At 39.3% G+C, this 15,932-nt stretch overlaps 1 protein-coding gene across 3 annotated transcripts; it reads left to right on the forward strand.

The window, feature by feature from the left end:
* The first annotated feature begins 4,032 nt into the window (after window positions 1–4,032).
* Window positions 4,033–14,799, forward strand: LOC125896652 (hydroperoxide isomerase ALOXE3-like). 3 transcript variants are annotated; one of them, XM_049589399.1, is made up of 15 exons: window positions 4,033–4,236; window positions 4,400–4,566; window positions 6,382–6,586; window positions 8,307–8,388; window positions 8,502–8,624; window positions 8,780–8,883; window positions 9,133–9,305; window positions 9,480–9,623; window positions 9,797–10,000; window positions 11,522–11,608; window positions 11,778–11,944; window positions 12,072–12,193; window positions 12,352–12,452; window positions 12,947–13,120; window positions 13,250–14,799. In XM_049589399.1, the coding sequence occupies exons 2-15, from the start codon at window positions 4,420–4,422 to the stop codon at window positions 13,427–13,429; spliced, it is 2,013 nt and encodes a 670-aa protein (XP_049445356.1). In that variant the 5' UTR covers window positions 4,033–4,236; window positions 4,400–4,419; the 3' UTR covers window positions 13,430–14,799. The 3 variants fall into 3 exon arrangements, with proteins under 3 accessions (XP_049445356.1, XP_049445355.1, XP_049445357.1); XM_049589398.1 differs by having other exon boundaries at window positions 4,033–4,230; XM_049589400.1 differs by having other exon boundaries at window positions 4,033–4,230; window positions 4,404–4,566.
* Window positions 14,800–15,932: the final 1,133 nt, after the last annotated feature.

The raw sequence follows: 15,932 nt of genomic DNA on the forward strand, positions 1-15,932 counted from the left end.
GCCATATAAAATAAGCACAAAAAGTAAGAACATTTGTTTTTGGTAGATTATTTCTTTATTGTAACAGTGCTTCTTGGTAATACATCTTATACCACTGGAAAGCCTGTTTATTTACCTTTTAAATGGTGCCACATTTGTAAGGAGCATGCATTTGTGGGATGAGCAGCAGAGCTGAGTATGTGGGTTGTGCCCATGAAAAAATTGTCAAATCTTCTCTGCCAATGCCAAACAGCTTTTTTTTTCTTGCTGTTGACTCTTGTTTGGTGTTGTTTGGTGGATTGGATGATTGACGTCTAAAGAAACAAGATATTGGAAATTTAACAGTTTATTCATCTACAGTAACAAACAGGAGCGTCAGTAGCATGTGACGAATTATACCAAAACAGTCTGGCATCTTGTCCTCATGCTGGTCACCAGCCTGGTCACACACTGCTGTGGGATGGCATCCCATTCTTCAACCGGCATTTGTTGCAAGTCAGCCAGCGTGGTTGTGTTGGTCACTCTGGCACCAACAGCACACCCAAGCTGATCCCACCAGTGTTAAATGGGGTTAAAAGAATACTCCGACGATTTGGGAGTTATGCCACCTCTCTATCATTTTCATGAGATGAGATGAGATGCCAGACTGTAGTGGTATGGTTCTTCACATGCTACTGATGCTCCTGTTTGTTAGATGAATAAACTGTTAAATTTCCAATATGTCTTGTTTCTTTAGACGCCAATCATCCAATCCACCAAACAACACCAAACAAGAGTCAACAGCAAAAAAAAAAAAAGGGAAAAAAAGCTGTTTCCGCTCCTCGCTCACAGACCTGTCACTTTGCGCCGCTCGTCCGCTCCGCTTGGTTCTGCGCATTCTTCGCTCCGCTCCGCTCCATCATAAATTTTATCCCGCTCCACTCGCTCACCACTCCGCTCAAAACAACTGCGGCGTACTACCCTAACCTGTAATCTTATATTCACAAATAAAACGGGGTCTGCCCATTTTTCCGTCAGTCCATTGTTCCGACCATATTAAACCCATTGTTCATGATGCCCTGTGGTTAAGGTCTTTTTAGGTTTAAACACAAAAACCACTTGGTTAGGGTCAGGAAAAATCATGGTGTGGGTTAAAATGAAAAAGAAAGTGGCAAACACATAAGCCGTGAGCCTGCTCCGCCTCAAGCCTTTCCCAGCTTTACCATCAAGGCAGAAATACGCCCGCCGGGAGCCGTTCAGCACCGCGGAGAGCTCCCCACACAACCCGGACCCCAGAGTTAATAACAGGAGGTTATGGTGTTTCATTCTCTCCTCTCTATGACACTTGTATCTCGACCAGTAGCCTTTGTTGCGTTGCTGATCCTCTATGGTACACAAATACAGTAATAATCACATATCGGAACAACGGGACGTCTGAACAATGAGAGGTCGGAACAATGAGAGGTCGGAACAATACTACGGCACCAATAAAACATGAGCTTGGTAGATTCTCCGGGGAAGCCCTCTCCCCGCAGTTAGGGACCGTTCTCCAAGGTACCGCTGCTTCTCTTCTCAGTTTCTTTTCTGAAGTACACAGTAAACTCCATAGTTTTGAAAGAAAATAGTGTGGGTGTGCGCAGGTGCAAAGATGTATTCTGGATGGGGCATGAGCGACCGGAGCGAAATTGGAGCGAGAGATAAGGCTCCGCTCCACCTTTTAAAAAAATAGCCGCTCCTCGCGCAACACAAAATCCTCCCGCTCCGCTCACATGCTCTGCCCCAGATACTCCTGTCATTACTTTCTGAATTATTGTTTTGTTTTTTGTCTTTTTAAATACATATATACTGTATATATATATAGATAGATAGATAGATAGATAGATAGATAGATAGATAGATGGTAAATTGATATCAAATGCACATTCAGGTCTATTATTCAAATTTTATCAGAAAACCACAACATATTTTTGTATACCATGCCCCTGGGTGCTCGAGATACAACGTTCATCTTGAGTCAATCCTGCAATTTGCAATGACAACATGGCAAAGTCACACAATGTAGGGGTGTAACAATCCATCAATTTGGATCTATATATTGTTTCAATGATCAACGATCAAATATTATAGATGACCCTAACCCATATCAACATCTTTAGGATACACTTTTTTTTTGAAAGTCTGTGTCACTATCAAACAGCTGCATTAGCGTAATAATAATGCTATTTACTCAGGAATAAATCAGCAGAGTGGAAACATTTTGGTTTCTGGAGAAAACACAGGTCAACAGACAGAGCACACGGCCTTAATAAAGCGGTTACAAGATAAAACACAAAGTACCTGCCTGAACGTCTCACTTCACTAACATCTCACTACAGCAACATGAGCTGCTCTGTATCAACAGTGCTCGGCTGAGAAGACATGCATGCAGGCTGAAATTCAACCGAGCTTTTCTGTTGGGAGACGCAGTGACATAAACCAATAGTGTGTAAGAAAAATAATAACATGAAATCTAATTCAAAAGCACATGCTCCATGCCCAGCGCTGTCAGTCCTTATAACTTGGTGCAGGGGATGGCAGGAAACACCAGATTGATACTAAATATATCAAAACACCCAGCAGTACCAGGTAGCAAGCAGTGTAGTCAGATTGGAACCAGAATAGCACATTTTCAAATCATGGGCACACTCCAGGCCCTCAGGGGCTTGTGCATCAAGAACATGTTCCTGACAATTAGCACTTGACACGTAAATGCACAAGTTGGGTACAAATGAAAAACAAACAAGTTCCTACTGGTACTTAGATGAAGGTGCAGTGAAAGAGAAGAAGACTATGGGGAGCAAGGGAGAAACAACTGGGTATTTCAGAATAAAGACAAAATAAATTCTACTTTTTTTGGTATATACTAGGCATCTACAGGGTACTAGGAAACAAAATTGAAGTTTTGGGAAAGTTGTGTTAACGACACTAATATTCTGTGGAACCTATAAAGTAGCAATTTAAATGTGAACCTGCCATAAACTCTTTACAAGTAAAGACTGGTGGCTTTTAACTGTTCTGTCTCTAAGTCTTTCTTGTGAGTCTGTGTTCAGAACCAATAAGAACTAATGCCAGTTGCGGTACAGGTATTTCAGTGTGTTTTTACAATTTTACCATTCATATGTTTCTCATGACACTATTTAAAATAGTTTTGTAAAAAATAAAGTGTGTTTTTATTACATTCCAGTTACATCAAAAACCTTATGGCCCAGAGACTGACCAGCTGCTTGACAAAATATTCCTTTATTTAGTTATTTTCAAAATGCAGATGTCTTAACATTAGGAAATCTATCAGCAGTCAATAGTTGTTTGAGAACACGGGAACATCAAGTTTGTCTTTCGGATATTAAATTTCTAATTTTCCAGAACAAGAAATATAATGAAAAAAAGTTCTTGAGTTTGTTCAGCTGAACCTTCTTACTGGGTGATAAAATCACCCCCAGGAAGTGCCGACTATTAAAAAAATGTTTGTCAATACAGCTGACTATCCCACATCTACGTTACACCCTCTAGACAAACATTGAAGGCCACCAGTCCCATTGGGCTTTAACTATAGTGTTGTCTTCACAGTCCTACACTACACTAGAGCTCTACACTATAATGTCAAAAGGGAGTAGCTGTTTGACATTTAAAAAAATGTTTACACATGTGGGTTTTGGTGCTGTGTAAGCATTTCTTTCTGCTGTCAGCTCAGTTTCAGTGTCTCAGTTCCTGTTTCCAACGTACCCTCAGTTAATTTGGCTTAGACTTGCAACCCATGTCAGTAAATCGATATATTTTCAATTTTGTCAATAAAAACTCGTCTGCCTGAACTATATGTTTTTGGGTCTTTCACCAGGTGCCTTGCACTCACTCCTGACACCCTATCACATTGTGTATTTAATTATTTACCAAGTAACTAATGTAACATGCAGAACTAATATTCAGTTAAGTGTGTTTGTCAGACTTAAGGTTGGTGTCTGGCCTGAGACCAAAATGGGTGTTGAAGTAGAACTGCTGCTCCTTCCCCCTACAAACTCTGTTACAGATATTAAAAACCAGAAAGACAACTTCATTTTGAGTTGCATCACCTTTTATATCAAACCACAGCGGGGGAAGCAGAATCAAAAAGGTTGTGGTTAGGGTGGAGGAGCTTAACAAATAAATAGACAGAATAAGAACACAGTGTACAGAGACAGAAAACCTGAACCTGCAGCTAAAAGACAAAGAGGTAGTAAAAACTGCCTCCATCTGAAGGTACAAGTAAGAACTTTACTCATCTTTCCTCATGGTATGACAATTGATGTTCCAAACACTTTAAATGTAATAATGTATGCAAGATAATACAAGACAAAGTTAAGTGTTAACAAGCTTTTTGGATGCAAATAAAAACTCTTCTTTTGAGATTTTATCTTTCTTTTTCCAGACAGTTTCTACAGAGTGATCATGGCTGAGTACAAGCTAGAGGTGACAACAGGTGACATGCAATATGCAGGAACATGGGACAACATATATGTCACCTTAATTGGAGCTGAAGGGCAGAGTGAGAGAACTGAGTTGGACAACTATGGCTTTGACTTTTCAACTGGAACAGTAAGTTAAATCCAGTTGAACATCGCTCATATAGTGATTTTTTAAATAAGGTCTGAGATAATGTAATGGCTTTTGTTTGTGCATTAATTCATGTTGGGGCAGTATCCATCTCTATTGAATAAGTAATTGGTGTACATTGCATATACCTTTATTTAATTCACAACAATTATTTATACATAACAAATAGCATCATCATGCAGACATCTAGTTAGCACTTAACATTTTAATTCAAGGGTTGTGCGGCACAGAAACAAATTTTCTGAGTTTGTTTAACACAGTCTTTTGGACACTCTTTTAGCAAATTTAATCCACACTTCTAAATTTACTATATAAAATATCTGGATGAGTTCAAGTTTAAATTTGGTTTTTCATACGGTAAACCACACAAATTTTACGAGTTGTCCAATTCCTCCTCTAATGGCAATTTATGGTTATGGTGCAACAGCCACGTGATAGGTTTAAATTCAGTGGTCTGAGTTAGAGACTAACTGAGGGATGTAAAACATATAGCCTGTGGACCAGAACTAACCCACCAATGGGTCCAACCCAGCTCAATGGATGGATTTGCAAACATGATATTGATGCACGTGTAAAGTAAGTAAATAAGATTTATTTATACAGCTATAATTATTTTATTTTACAGACATAGATCACAAAGTGCTTCACAAGGGCATTATGTAAAATACAGGAAAGAAAACACAGAGAGGTTCCCTCTTTTAGGAATGGCTTCCCATCTCCTCAACAAGATGAGGTGACTACCTGAGCCATGTAATTAAAAGTGCAAAACTATTTGCACAGTACATCATGTGCAGACTATACAGAGCTAGTGCCAACAAGTTATCCAAATGACTGTCTAAACAGGTGTGTCCTTAGTTGGCTTTTCAAAATAACCACAGAGTCAGCACACTGTAAGGGTGCAGGCAGAGCATTCTAAAATTGACACTGCAGTCTCAAAAAATTTCAACTGGATATGTGTCCAGTAGCCAGTGAAGTGATTTTAGTACAGGGGTAATATAAGAGCATCTATTTGATTTAGTTAGTAGTCTTGCAGCAGCGTCCTGGATTGCTCACAGAGCAGACATACTAAGTGAGTTGAAAAGTGCATTACAGTAGTCGGTGCAAGATGAGATAAAGGCATGTATAATAATTTCCAGTTGTGAAGGCTAAGAGGTGTCAGGTATCAGGATCAAGGTCTACAGTGAGTAGCCTACTTCATGTAAAATGCTGCTAAAAAAACAAACACTGAATACTTACTGTGGTCACATTTAAAGATACTGAACATTGCACAAAATATTGTCAATCAGCAGCATCAGTATAAAAAAATCTGTATCAGACATCTGTCTTAAAATAATATTGGTGGAACCATATTGACTTGTAAATGGTTCATAGGGCAGAGGATAACTTGCCCTGCTTTCTCAATCGCTTCCGTTTAAGTTTGGGGTGGTGATGCCAGCATTGCCACACAGGGGTGGAAAAGTATGGAGAAATATGCATGTAACGACAGTGAGTAGCAGACTTCCTGATCGTGGATAAACTGAGACTTACTGCTGACACTGCACTTATTTTGCTTGAGACATCTCATGCTGTTCCTCATCTATATTGTATACTGTACATTGTAAACTTGTACTTCTTAAAAGTAAAAGAGAAAAAAGTTATTATGCGATACTTTTACTGGTCCGGCCACCTTGAGGTCAAGTTGGGCTTATGTTCTAATATAGGCATCAAAAGAGTAAATACTTTGGGTTACACTGTAACATAGATGTTGAACTACACAATATTGTATTTGTCTAAATCTATATTAATCCTTATTTTAAGACAGGGACCTACACCATGAAAACCAGTTCGTCTCTGGGGAAACTTCTGCTGGTCAAAGTGGAGAAAGACCCTTTTTTGATTCTCCCAGAAGATGAGTGGTACTTCTCCAAAGTAGTGGTGACGACTCCAGAGGGAGAAGCCATTCTTTTCCCCTGTTACAGATGGATCTCCAGGGGAGAACTGGTGGAGCTGAGAGGAGGGAAAGGTCTGCCTCAAATTTCCAGAATAATCTATACAGTACAGGCCAAAAGTTTGGACACACCTTCTCATTCAATGCGTTTTCTTTATTTTCATGACAATTTACATTGTAGATTCTCACTGAAGGCATCAAAACTATGAATGAACACATGTGGAGTTATGTACTTAACAAAAAAAGGTGAAATAACTGAAAACATGTTTTATATTCTAGTTTCTTCAAAATAGCCACCCTTTGCTCTGATTACTGCTTTGCACACTCTTGGCATTCTCTCCATGAGCTTCAAGAGGTAGTCACCTGAAATGGTTTCCACTTCACAGGTGTGCCTTATCAGGGTTAATTAGTGGAATTTCTTGCTTTATCAATGGGGTTGGGACCATCAGTTGTGTTGTGCAGAAGTCAGGTTAATACACAGCCGACAGCCCTATTGGACAACTGTTAAAATTCATATTATGGCAAGAACCAATCAGCTAACTAAAGAAAAACGAGTGGCCATCATTACTTTAAGAAATGAAGGTCAGTCAGTCCGGAAAATTGCAAAAACTTTAAATGTGTCACCAAGTGGAGTCGCAAAAACCATCAAGCGCTACAACGAAACTGGCACACATGAGGACCGACCCAGGAAAGGAAGACCAAGAGTCACCTCTGCTTCTGAGGATAAGTTCATCCGAGTCACCAGCCTCAGAAATGGCAAGTTAACAGCAGCTCAGATCAGAGACCAGATGAATGCCACACAGAGTTCTAGCAGCAGACCCATCTCTAGAACAACTGTTAAGAGGAGACTGCGCGAATCAGGCCTTCATGGTCAAATAGCTGCTAGGAAACCACTGCTAAGGCAACAAGCAGAAGAGATTTGTTTGGGCCAAGAAACACAAGGAATGGACATTAGACCAGTGGAAATCTGTGCTTTGGTCTGATGAGTCCAAATTTGAGATCTTTGGTTCCAACCGCCGTGTCTTTGTGAGACGCAGAAAAGGTGAACGGATGGATTCCACATGCCTGGTTCCCACTGTGAAGCATGGAGGAGGAGGTGTGATGGTGTGGGGGTGTTTTGCTGGTGACACAGTTGGGGATTTATTCAAAATTGAAGGCACACTGAACCAGCATGGCTACCACAGCATCCTGCAGCGACATGCCATCCCATCCGGTTTGCGTTTAGTTGGACGATCATTTATTTTTCAACAGGACAATGACCCCAAACACACCTCCAGGCTGTGTAAGGGCTATTTGACCAAGAAGGAGAGTGATGGAGTGCTGCGGCAGATGACCTGGCCTCCACAGTCACCGGACCTGAACCCAATCGAGATGGTTTGGGGTGAGCTGGACCGCAGAGTGAAGGCAAAGGGGCCAACAAGTGCTAAACACCTCTGGGAACTCCTTCAAGACTGTTGGAAAACCATTTCAGGTGACTACCTCTTGAAGCTCATGGAGAGAATGCCAAGAGTGTGCAAAGCAGTAATCAGAGCAAAGGGTGGCTATTTTGAAGAAACTAGAATATAAAACATGTTTTCAGTTATTTCACCTTTTTTTGTTAAGTACATAACTCCACATGTGTTCATTCATAGTTTTGATGCCTTCAGTGAGAATCTACAATGTAAATAGTCATGAAAATAAAGAAAACGCATTGAATGAGAAGGTGTGTCCAAACTTTTGGCCTGTACTGTATATATATAGATAATAATTATTTAGGCTTATGGATATCAATTTTTATGTTCTTTTCTTGCTTTAGCCATGAAGGGTTTTGAGGAGGACCACCCCCTGTTGATTGACTACCGGAAAAAAGAGCTCACACTTAAAAAGAGCTTGTACCAGTAAGTTTTAACGTGTGCAGTACAGCACGTACATAGAGCTGCTGTGATGATCTTAGAAGTTTATCTGGAAAAATGTCTCACATTCTTTCCTGTAACTTTGTTTGGTTTTTCAGATGGAAGATTATGGCTGATGGACTACCCCAAATCATCCATTTTGATGATCCAACTGAGATCCCACCTGACTTTCGTTACTCTAAGTCCAAGATATCTGAACAAAATTATTCAAAAATGATAATGTGAGTCTACACACACATATACGATGGACAAAATCAGGTTACAACTAAGTCATACTCTCCATGTTTTGAGGCAAAAAGTGAATTTGAAGCTTTAATATCAACACAGTTAATCCTGTATTGAGTTCTCCATTTTTTTAAACTCTTTCTTACTTCAGCGGTCTTGAACTGAAGTTGAAGGGGCTGGTTGGATCTAATGAAAAATGGGAAAGCTTTGAAGACATGAAAAAAATCTTCTGCTGCAAAAAGACGCCAATGTCAGGTAGATTGTTTTCCCATTTTCCAGTTCTCCAGCATAAATTATCACAACAATGTCACTGTCATAGTTTCATACCAACACATAGATACAGATGTTCCTGTTGGATAAAACAATCTGTTGTTGTATAAAGTCGAAACCTTTCAGGAACAAATCAATCTTGTTTTAAGTTAAATGACCATGATCATCATGTTTTTATTCAAAACCAAACAAAGAAAAACATTTATTTATATTTTCTATTTGTTGTTCTTCCAGAGTATGTTACAGAGCACTGGAAGGAAGACGACTTTTATGGATCCCAGTTTCTGAACGGAGTCAACCCCAATGTGATCAAGCGCTGCTCAGAGCTTCCCCCAAACTTTCCAGTCACAGAGGAGATGGTGAAGCCGTTCCTGGCAGAGGGAACCTCTCTGCAGAAGGAAATGGAGGTATGAAAGAAGAGTGGCTTTAAATGGCTCATAATCTTTGCTTTGGGAAGACTTGTATAGTTTTAAAGTTCTTATATATCACAAAGGAAAGTCCCTGATTCATATTGCCTTGATTTGTTACAAATCTGTGATACCTCTAGATGTCCTTTTTTTCTGTTTTTCCTTCTCACACAGAAAGGCAACATATTCCTCTATGACCAGAAGAAGATGGATGGAATAACCCCCAGAACCTATAATGGTGAACCTCTGCATGTGACTGCTGGTCTCTGTTTACTCTACATGAACCCAGAAAACAAACTGATGCCAATAGCAATACAGGTATTTAAATGACAGAGCAAATCAGTGACAATATTTATACTGTATAAACTTAAGTAAAATCAGTGATCTAGTCACATACTGATATTACATTCCATTGTACATTAGTATGTTTCAGAGGACCTGGTGCACTATTTTAAAATATAAAAATGAAGTATGTTTTTATCACATTCCAGCTGCACCAACAACCCTCTGAGCAGAACCCCATCTTTCTGCCCAGTGACCCAGAGCCTGACTGGCTGCTGGCCAAGATGTTCATCAAAAATGCAGATTTCATGGATCATCAAGCTGTTCATCACTTCATGAACACTCACTTTCTGGCTGAGGTCTATACTGTTGCCGCTCTCCGCAGCTTCTCTGTGATTCACCCCCTCTATAAGGTAAAATAACAAAGCTAAGGTCACAGTGCTGGTGCACTTTATTCTATTCATTTGACCTGAACTGAAGATCCAACTTTTATTGATTGATTTCTCAGGTACTTTTTGGGGCGTTTTATGTCTCTATTGTACAGTTGATAGTCGCTATCTCAGCATATTCACATAACATATAACCAGAGTTGGGTAAGGGTTACTTTAAAAGTAATCAAAGTACTTTACTGCATTACTTTTGTTAAAAGTAACCAGTTATGTTACTGCGTTGGACCACAGGGCGCTTAGCCTACATTTTTTGTCTCCAAAATTAAACTTATGGACCACTTGAGATCCAATTCTCCCATCACAGCCGTCACTTTGACCAGTAGAAACAAAGAACAATCTGCTGCCATAGACAACTGTATGACAACAACACCCCAGCGTTTTTAATATTTCCTCTAGGGATGTTACCACACAGAGTAAAAGGGGGAAATGATAATGTGAAACAGCAGAGGCACTTTGTCAACCCGCTGAGTACTGTCATTAGCATCAAGCTAGCAAACAATGTTACATCCTCATAATAGAGACTTAAAGTAATAACATGATCAAATAGTGGCAGGGCTTTTACTCACCACACCTGCAGAGGCTACCAGCTTCATTTGAAACAGACTACATTATAGACGGTCCATTATTTATTAATCCCTCTGTGTTTATATATTTACTTTGTCTTTATAAAGTTAACATATCGCGCCATCATTTCAAACTCAACACTTCCTGAATTTCTTTCAGATTAAAAACCCCTTATAATCTCGGCTGAGAGAATCCCTCCATTTTCTAAATAGGCTTTTATTGTGAAACATTTGTAGGAACTCGGTTGTGAAGGATACAGTAACTTGAATGTTTACGTATGGCACTTCAAATAGAGCTCCTGCCACCTGCTGACGCTTTTAGGTGACTACAACATTTCAGCTGGCACATGAACAGACACAGTGACTGAAATAATAATAAAAGTGATAAAAATAGGACAAGAATAACCCGATGACATCACACACATCGTGAAAAGATAATTGTTAGTACCATCGTGTAGTGTGTCATGTCTGTCAGCCAAATCACAGCACGATTTAATGACTCCACAATCGTGTAATGTGACATAGTGACTTTCAGAACAGGCAGAAAAGTCGTGTAGTGTGTACAAGGCATAATGCAAGTCCTGAGTCATGGAAGTAACGGAAGTAACTGATGGCTTGTTTGAAAATGTACTCAAGTATTTGATTACTTAAACAGCAAACTAACGGGGCGTAGGTGGCTTAGTGGTAGAGCAGGCGCCCCAGCGGCCCGGGTGCCCAAAGTACTTTTTACAGTAATGAGTAACCTAACGTGTTAGTTTGCTGTTTTTTTTGTTTTTGTTTTTTAAGATATTTTTTACCCAACTCTGCATATAACGTCAATTTCAAAAAAATATCTTACATTAACTAATGCACAAACAATAAATAAGTAATTAAGCAATAAGCCAGGAGAGGCCTTTCAATATTCTTCCCTCTGTCTGTACAGCTGCTGGTTCCACACTTCCGATACACTCTCTACGTAAATACTAGAGGCCGCAAAGCTCTTTTTGGACCTGATGGGGTTTTGAGTACGGTATGGTTCTTTAAATTATACATTTCTGAATAAATTATTATTGTATTATATCATATTGCACCATTGCAAAACTAAGTTTTAGTCTGTAATGTTTTAACAAGGTAGCCTTCTTTTTTTACTTCAAGAAACGTGTCTGATGGTAAATATCTGTGTATTATTGATATATTAGAGTTCACTTGGCTATGACGGACTGCGGGAGCTCATGAGAAGGGCTCACTCTGAAACAACCTACAGCTCCCTCTGCCTGCCAGAGAACATCACTGCACGAGGACTGGAGTCCATACCCAACTTCTACTACAGAGATGATGGCCTGAAGTTGTGGAACATCATCAACAGGTTACCTTTAAACAAATATTGCAACCATCCATAGGGATTTATTTTTACAAGCAACAGCTAGGAGGCTCTCTGTCTTTTTCACATAAAAGTGTAACTTTCTAAAATAAAATTGTTCTGTGCTCACCAGCTTTGTGAAGGCAGTGGTGGAGTACTTCTATCCCTCAGACAGTGAGGTGCTTAAAGACACTGAGCTCCAGGATTGGATCAGTGAGATATTTACACATGGCTTCTTAGGAAACAAAGCTTCAGGTATTTATCTCTTATTCTGAAATCATTTGTTAACACAGTTTATACATAAAAACTTCATAGTAGCCAGTAATATTTTACAGTTTTCAAGTTCAGGTATTTATCCCAAGTTCTAAAGTAATTTTGATATACTAATATATGAGTTACTGTGCTGTCAACAGGGTTTCCAGCAGGCTTTCAGACTGTCCAGGAAGTGATCAAGTTCATCACCATGGTGATCTTCACAGTGACGGTTCAGCATGCTGCAGTACACAATGGGGAGGTAAACAGTTGGGACAATAAAATATGTATTGATGTCTGATCAACTATCGAGCTTGATATAACGCTTAATGTATAGCACTTTTGGCAGATCTGTAATCTGCTTCATCCCTTAGTATTTTTCTTTTAATGATTCACTTTGTGTGTTTTGTTTTGTTTTTTTAAAATTATTTATTTAATTATTTACTTACTTATTTTTTTTTTTCCTTAGGGTAGACAGGCGGGGGTGGGGGGTGGTTTGGTGGGTTGTATTATAAATTTTGAAAACTTTGGTGACGTGCTCCTTGTAACTATTATCTGTGATACTCTGGTCTGTTTTGCACAAACACCACCAATAAAAATGTTGAAATGTAATGATTCACTTTAGCAGGGTATTGGCTGAACATTGCAAATGTTGCAAGTCCCACGTAGATTAACATTCCTTTGTTGTAATGTGTAACATTAGATTTAATTTAGATGAAAAAAATGATACATATTAAAGTTTCTTTCATAATTTAGTTTGATTACCAGTCCTGGATGCCTAATGGCTCGCTGCTGCTGCTGCACAAAGCTCCTCCGACCACAAAGGGGCAGTCAAGCATGGAGACAATTTTGGAGACCCTCCAAGATGTTGGCGAGACAGTGAAATTTGCAGCATTGACTTGGTTGCTTTCAGACAAATACACAGATAATGTAAGTTTAATGCTAATGAATACCTACAGCAGCATCATTATGGCCTATCAACATTTTGAAAATACTTTCTTTTTTTAAACCACAAATTGCTGACAGTCTCATTTTGTCTTGTTTTTGTCATTTTGGCAGGTTACCTTGGGTTCATACCCTGAAGAACGATTCAATGAGCCTGCCCCTAAGCAGATGATGAAGAAATTTCAAGCAGAGCTGTCCTCCCTCAGTGAAGCAATTACAATAAGAAACTCACAGCTTGAAGTACCCTACACATATCTGAACCCTACTCAGATAGAAAACAGTGTAACTGTTTGAGAAAGTCTGAAGGAGCCATTCTGCATGAGACAATGGCACCATGCATTTCTCAAAACCTGTCTTGCATGTTGGGAGGTGTGTTATACTTTGCATGTAGTACATACCATAGGTGAGGTGTTAGAGCCAGTTAGTGAGGTGTTGCATGCTGGGACAAAAGGACAATGTATATTTTGGGTATGTCATGATGAGCTGGTCTGTGGTATGCTAACAATGTTGACATGGTGTTATCTGAATCAGTTACCAATAAAAAACCTTACCAGTTCCTACTGGTAGGGTTAGGGTTAACCAGGGGAATAATAACTGTTCTTTAAAAGAAACACATAATACTCTTTTTTTGTAATGCTGGTAATCTACTGGGTACAGTACTGGGAAACAAAAAATAAGTTTGGGGTAAAGGGTTTAACGTGTAGGCCTATATTCTGTGGAATCTATTGTTGGGATCACTGGACTCCACAGTTGAGTCCAGTATTCCACAGTATTTGTGCAACTCTAAACGGGACATAAAAGCACGTCCTGTAAGTTCAGCCCACTCAAAATGGCAGCTGAAGCCCCTTTGCTCTTGAGACAAAAGAAAATCAACTCAGTTTCCCACAGTCCTCCAAGTTTTTGCACCTAGGCCATTTTTCATTCACTACTGGTCACTGTGGCAAGTGGCCCACATCATCATCTGGTCAATACAAGGGGAAAGCGTCCATTATTCTTTCTCCTAAGACCTCCACAGAGGAGAGTCATTGGTGCTTCGGGGCCATTCTGCCCTTTCTCTGCTTTTTGTCACCTTCCTGCATGCTCACAGCAGAAATGACTCTTCTCACTGAAATGCTGTCTGAATGTGGCCTGCTCCAGGCAGACACAGTGCACCAGCAGCCAGACATAAAGTATGACAGATAACTTTCAAGCAAAGGAGCAACAAAGCCAAGTTAGTGCTGAGCTGCTGGAATACAGCAAAAGACTACATCATAAACCACAATTCTTCCCAGCCAGGCTTTGCTGAAACTGAGTTGATGTTAGTAGGCTAATTCTTTAAACAGACCCAGACTCTTGCATACAACTCAACATTCTTTGTACTAACTAGGAACCTTTATACATATATAATTCAATTTGGTCAAGACTGCTTTCAAAAATAACTACACTCAGAGAGGGAACCCAAAGTTCCAGCCTTGCACGTCTTCCATTCTGATCGACCACATGTGGTGAAGCAGAACCTCTCCCTCCCTCTCTCTCTCTCTCTCTCTCTCTCACACACACACACACACACACACACACACACACACACACACACACACACACCATTTTGTGTGAGGCTTTTTGAAAGGGTGATTGAGATTGTACAGTAGGTCTGTGTGATTTATTTTTGCTTTGCTATAGGGTGAATAAACACTTTTGAAATATACATGCTGTCTATTTAATATTGTACAAAAATGAATCATGCCAACCTGTGCTGTGTCAAGAATTTCTAAATCCTACAATCTTTACTGTTGATATGGTAATTTTGGTTATTATCTAAATTATTAATCAGAGTTCAAAACTGAAAGTTTAGTTTACTATATTTCATGAGCCTGAGTTAATTAAGTGGCTATAATTTTCCTTTTTCAGAAGGTGGTGCCCCGTGAATTAAACATATCATTATATAAATGATTATTTTTAATATTCATTCATTATTTCTGATATCCATTTTAACACGTTTAACCAGGAGTTACAAACATTACAAAGTGATTATGGTACAAAAATTTCAGAGGTATGATATGCCACCAAAATTGCAGGGTAGAGTAAGGTCAGATAAAGGGCTTTGATTAGTAATATAGGACACAGAAAAAATATGGATTACAGCCTCAGAACAATGACGGGGTACACAGGAGTAGCATACCGTACAGTATAACTATTATAACGCACTAAGACTGTGCACTCTTGGCAGAGGTACGTTCTCTGAGAGCTTTCTAGATTTGCTCTTACCATAGAATTTCAAACACAAAAAACTAAGAATTTCAAACACAAAAGTGACCAGCTAATCTTCATAAATGCAGAGATATCACTCACTGGACTAGCAGCCTGTCTCCGACGCGCTAAACAGTGTTGGAGAAACACTGACTTTAACATGAAACTGCTTTACTCAGTGTTTTTAAATGGTTTTAATCAAGTGGTCAGTTTGTTTTGGAGAAGAGAGACCTCTGCGGATGATGCAGCTTCCACTAAAAATCTCCTGAACACTGAAGGAATTCTAACCAGGAAAAGTTTCAGCTAGTTGCAATCTGCAAGCCTCACCACTAGATGACACTAAATCCCTCTGAAACATACACACTGCTCCTTTAAAAAATATACTATAATAAAATAAAATAATACAGGAAATGTCTTTAGTAGCAGTCTTTGTAAATTTGGTCAAATTTATCAACACAAGAAGCATGAGAAGACATGAGTGCTTAGGTTCATTGTGACTGGGATGTCTTCATGACTGAGTCAAATGCATTGACAAAGTGCTGTGTTGGTATTGTAATACCTACTTAAATCT

The sequence above is a fragment of the Epinephelus fuscoguttatus genome, linkage group LG11 (genome assembly GCF_011397635.1).
Source record: "Epinephelus fuscoguttatus linkage group LG11, E.fuscoguttatus.final_Chr_v1".
In the NCBI taxonomy this organism is placed as follows: domain Eukaryota; kingdom Metazoa; phylum Chordata; class Actinopteri; order Perciformes; family Serranidae; genus Epinephelus; species Epinephelus fuscoguttatus.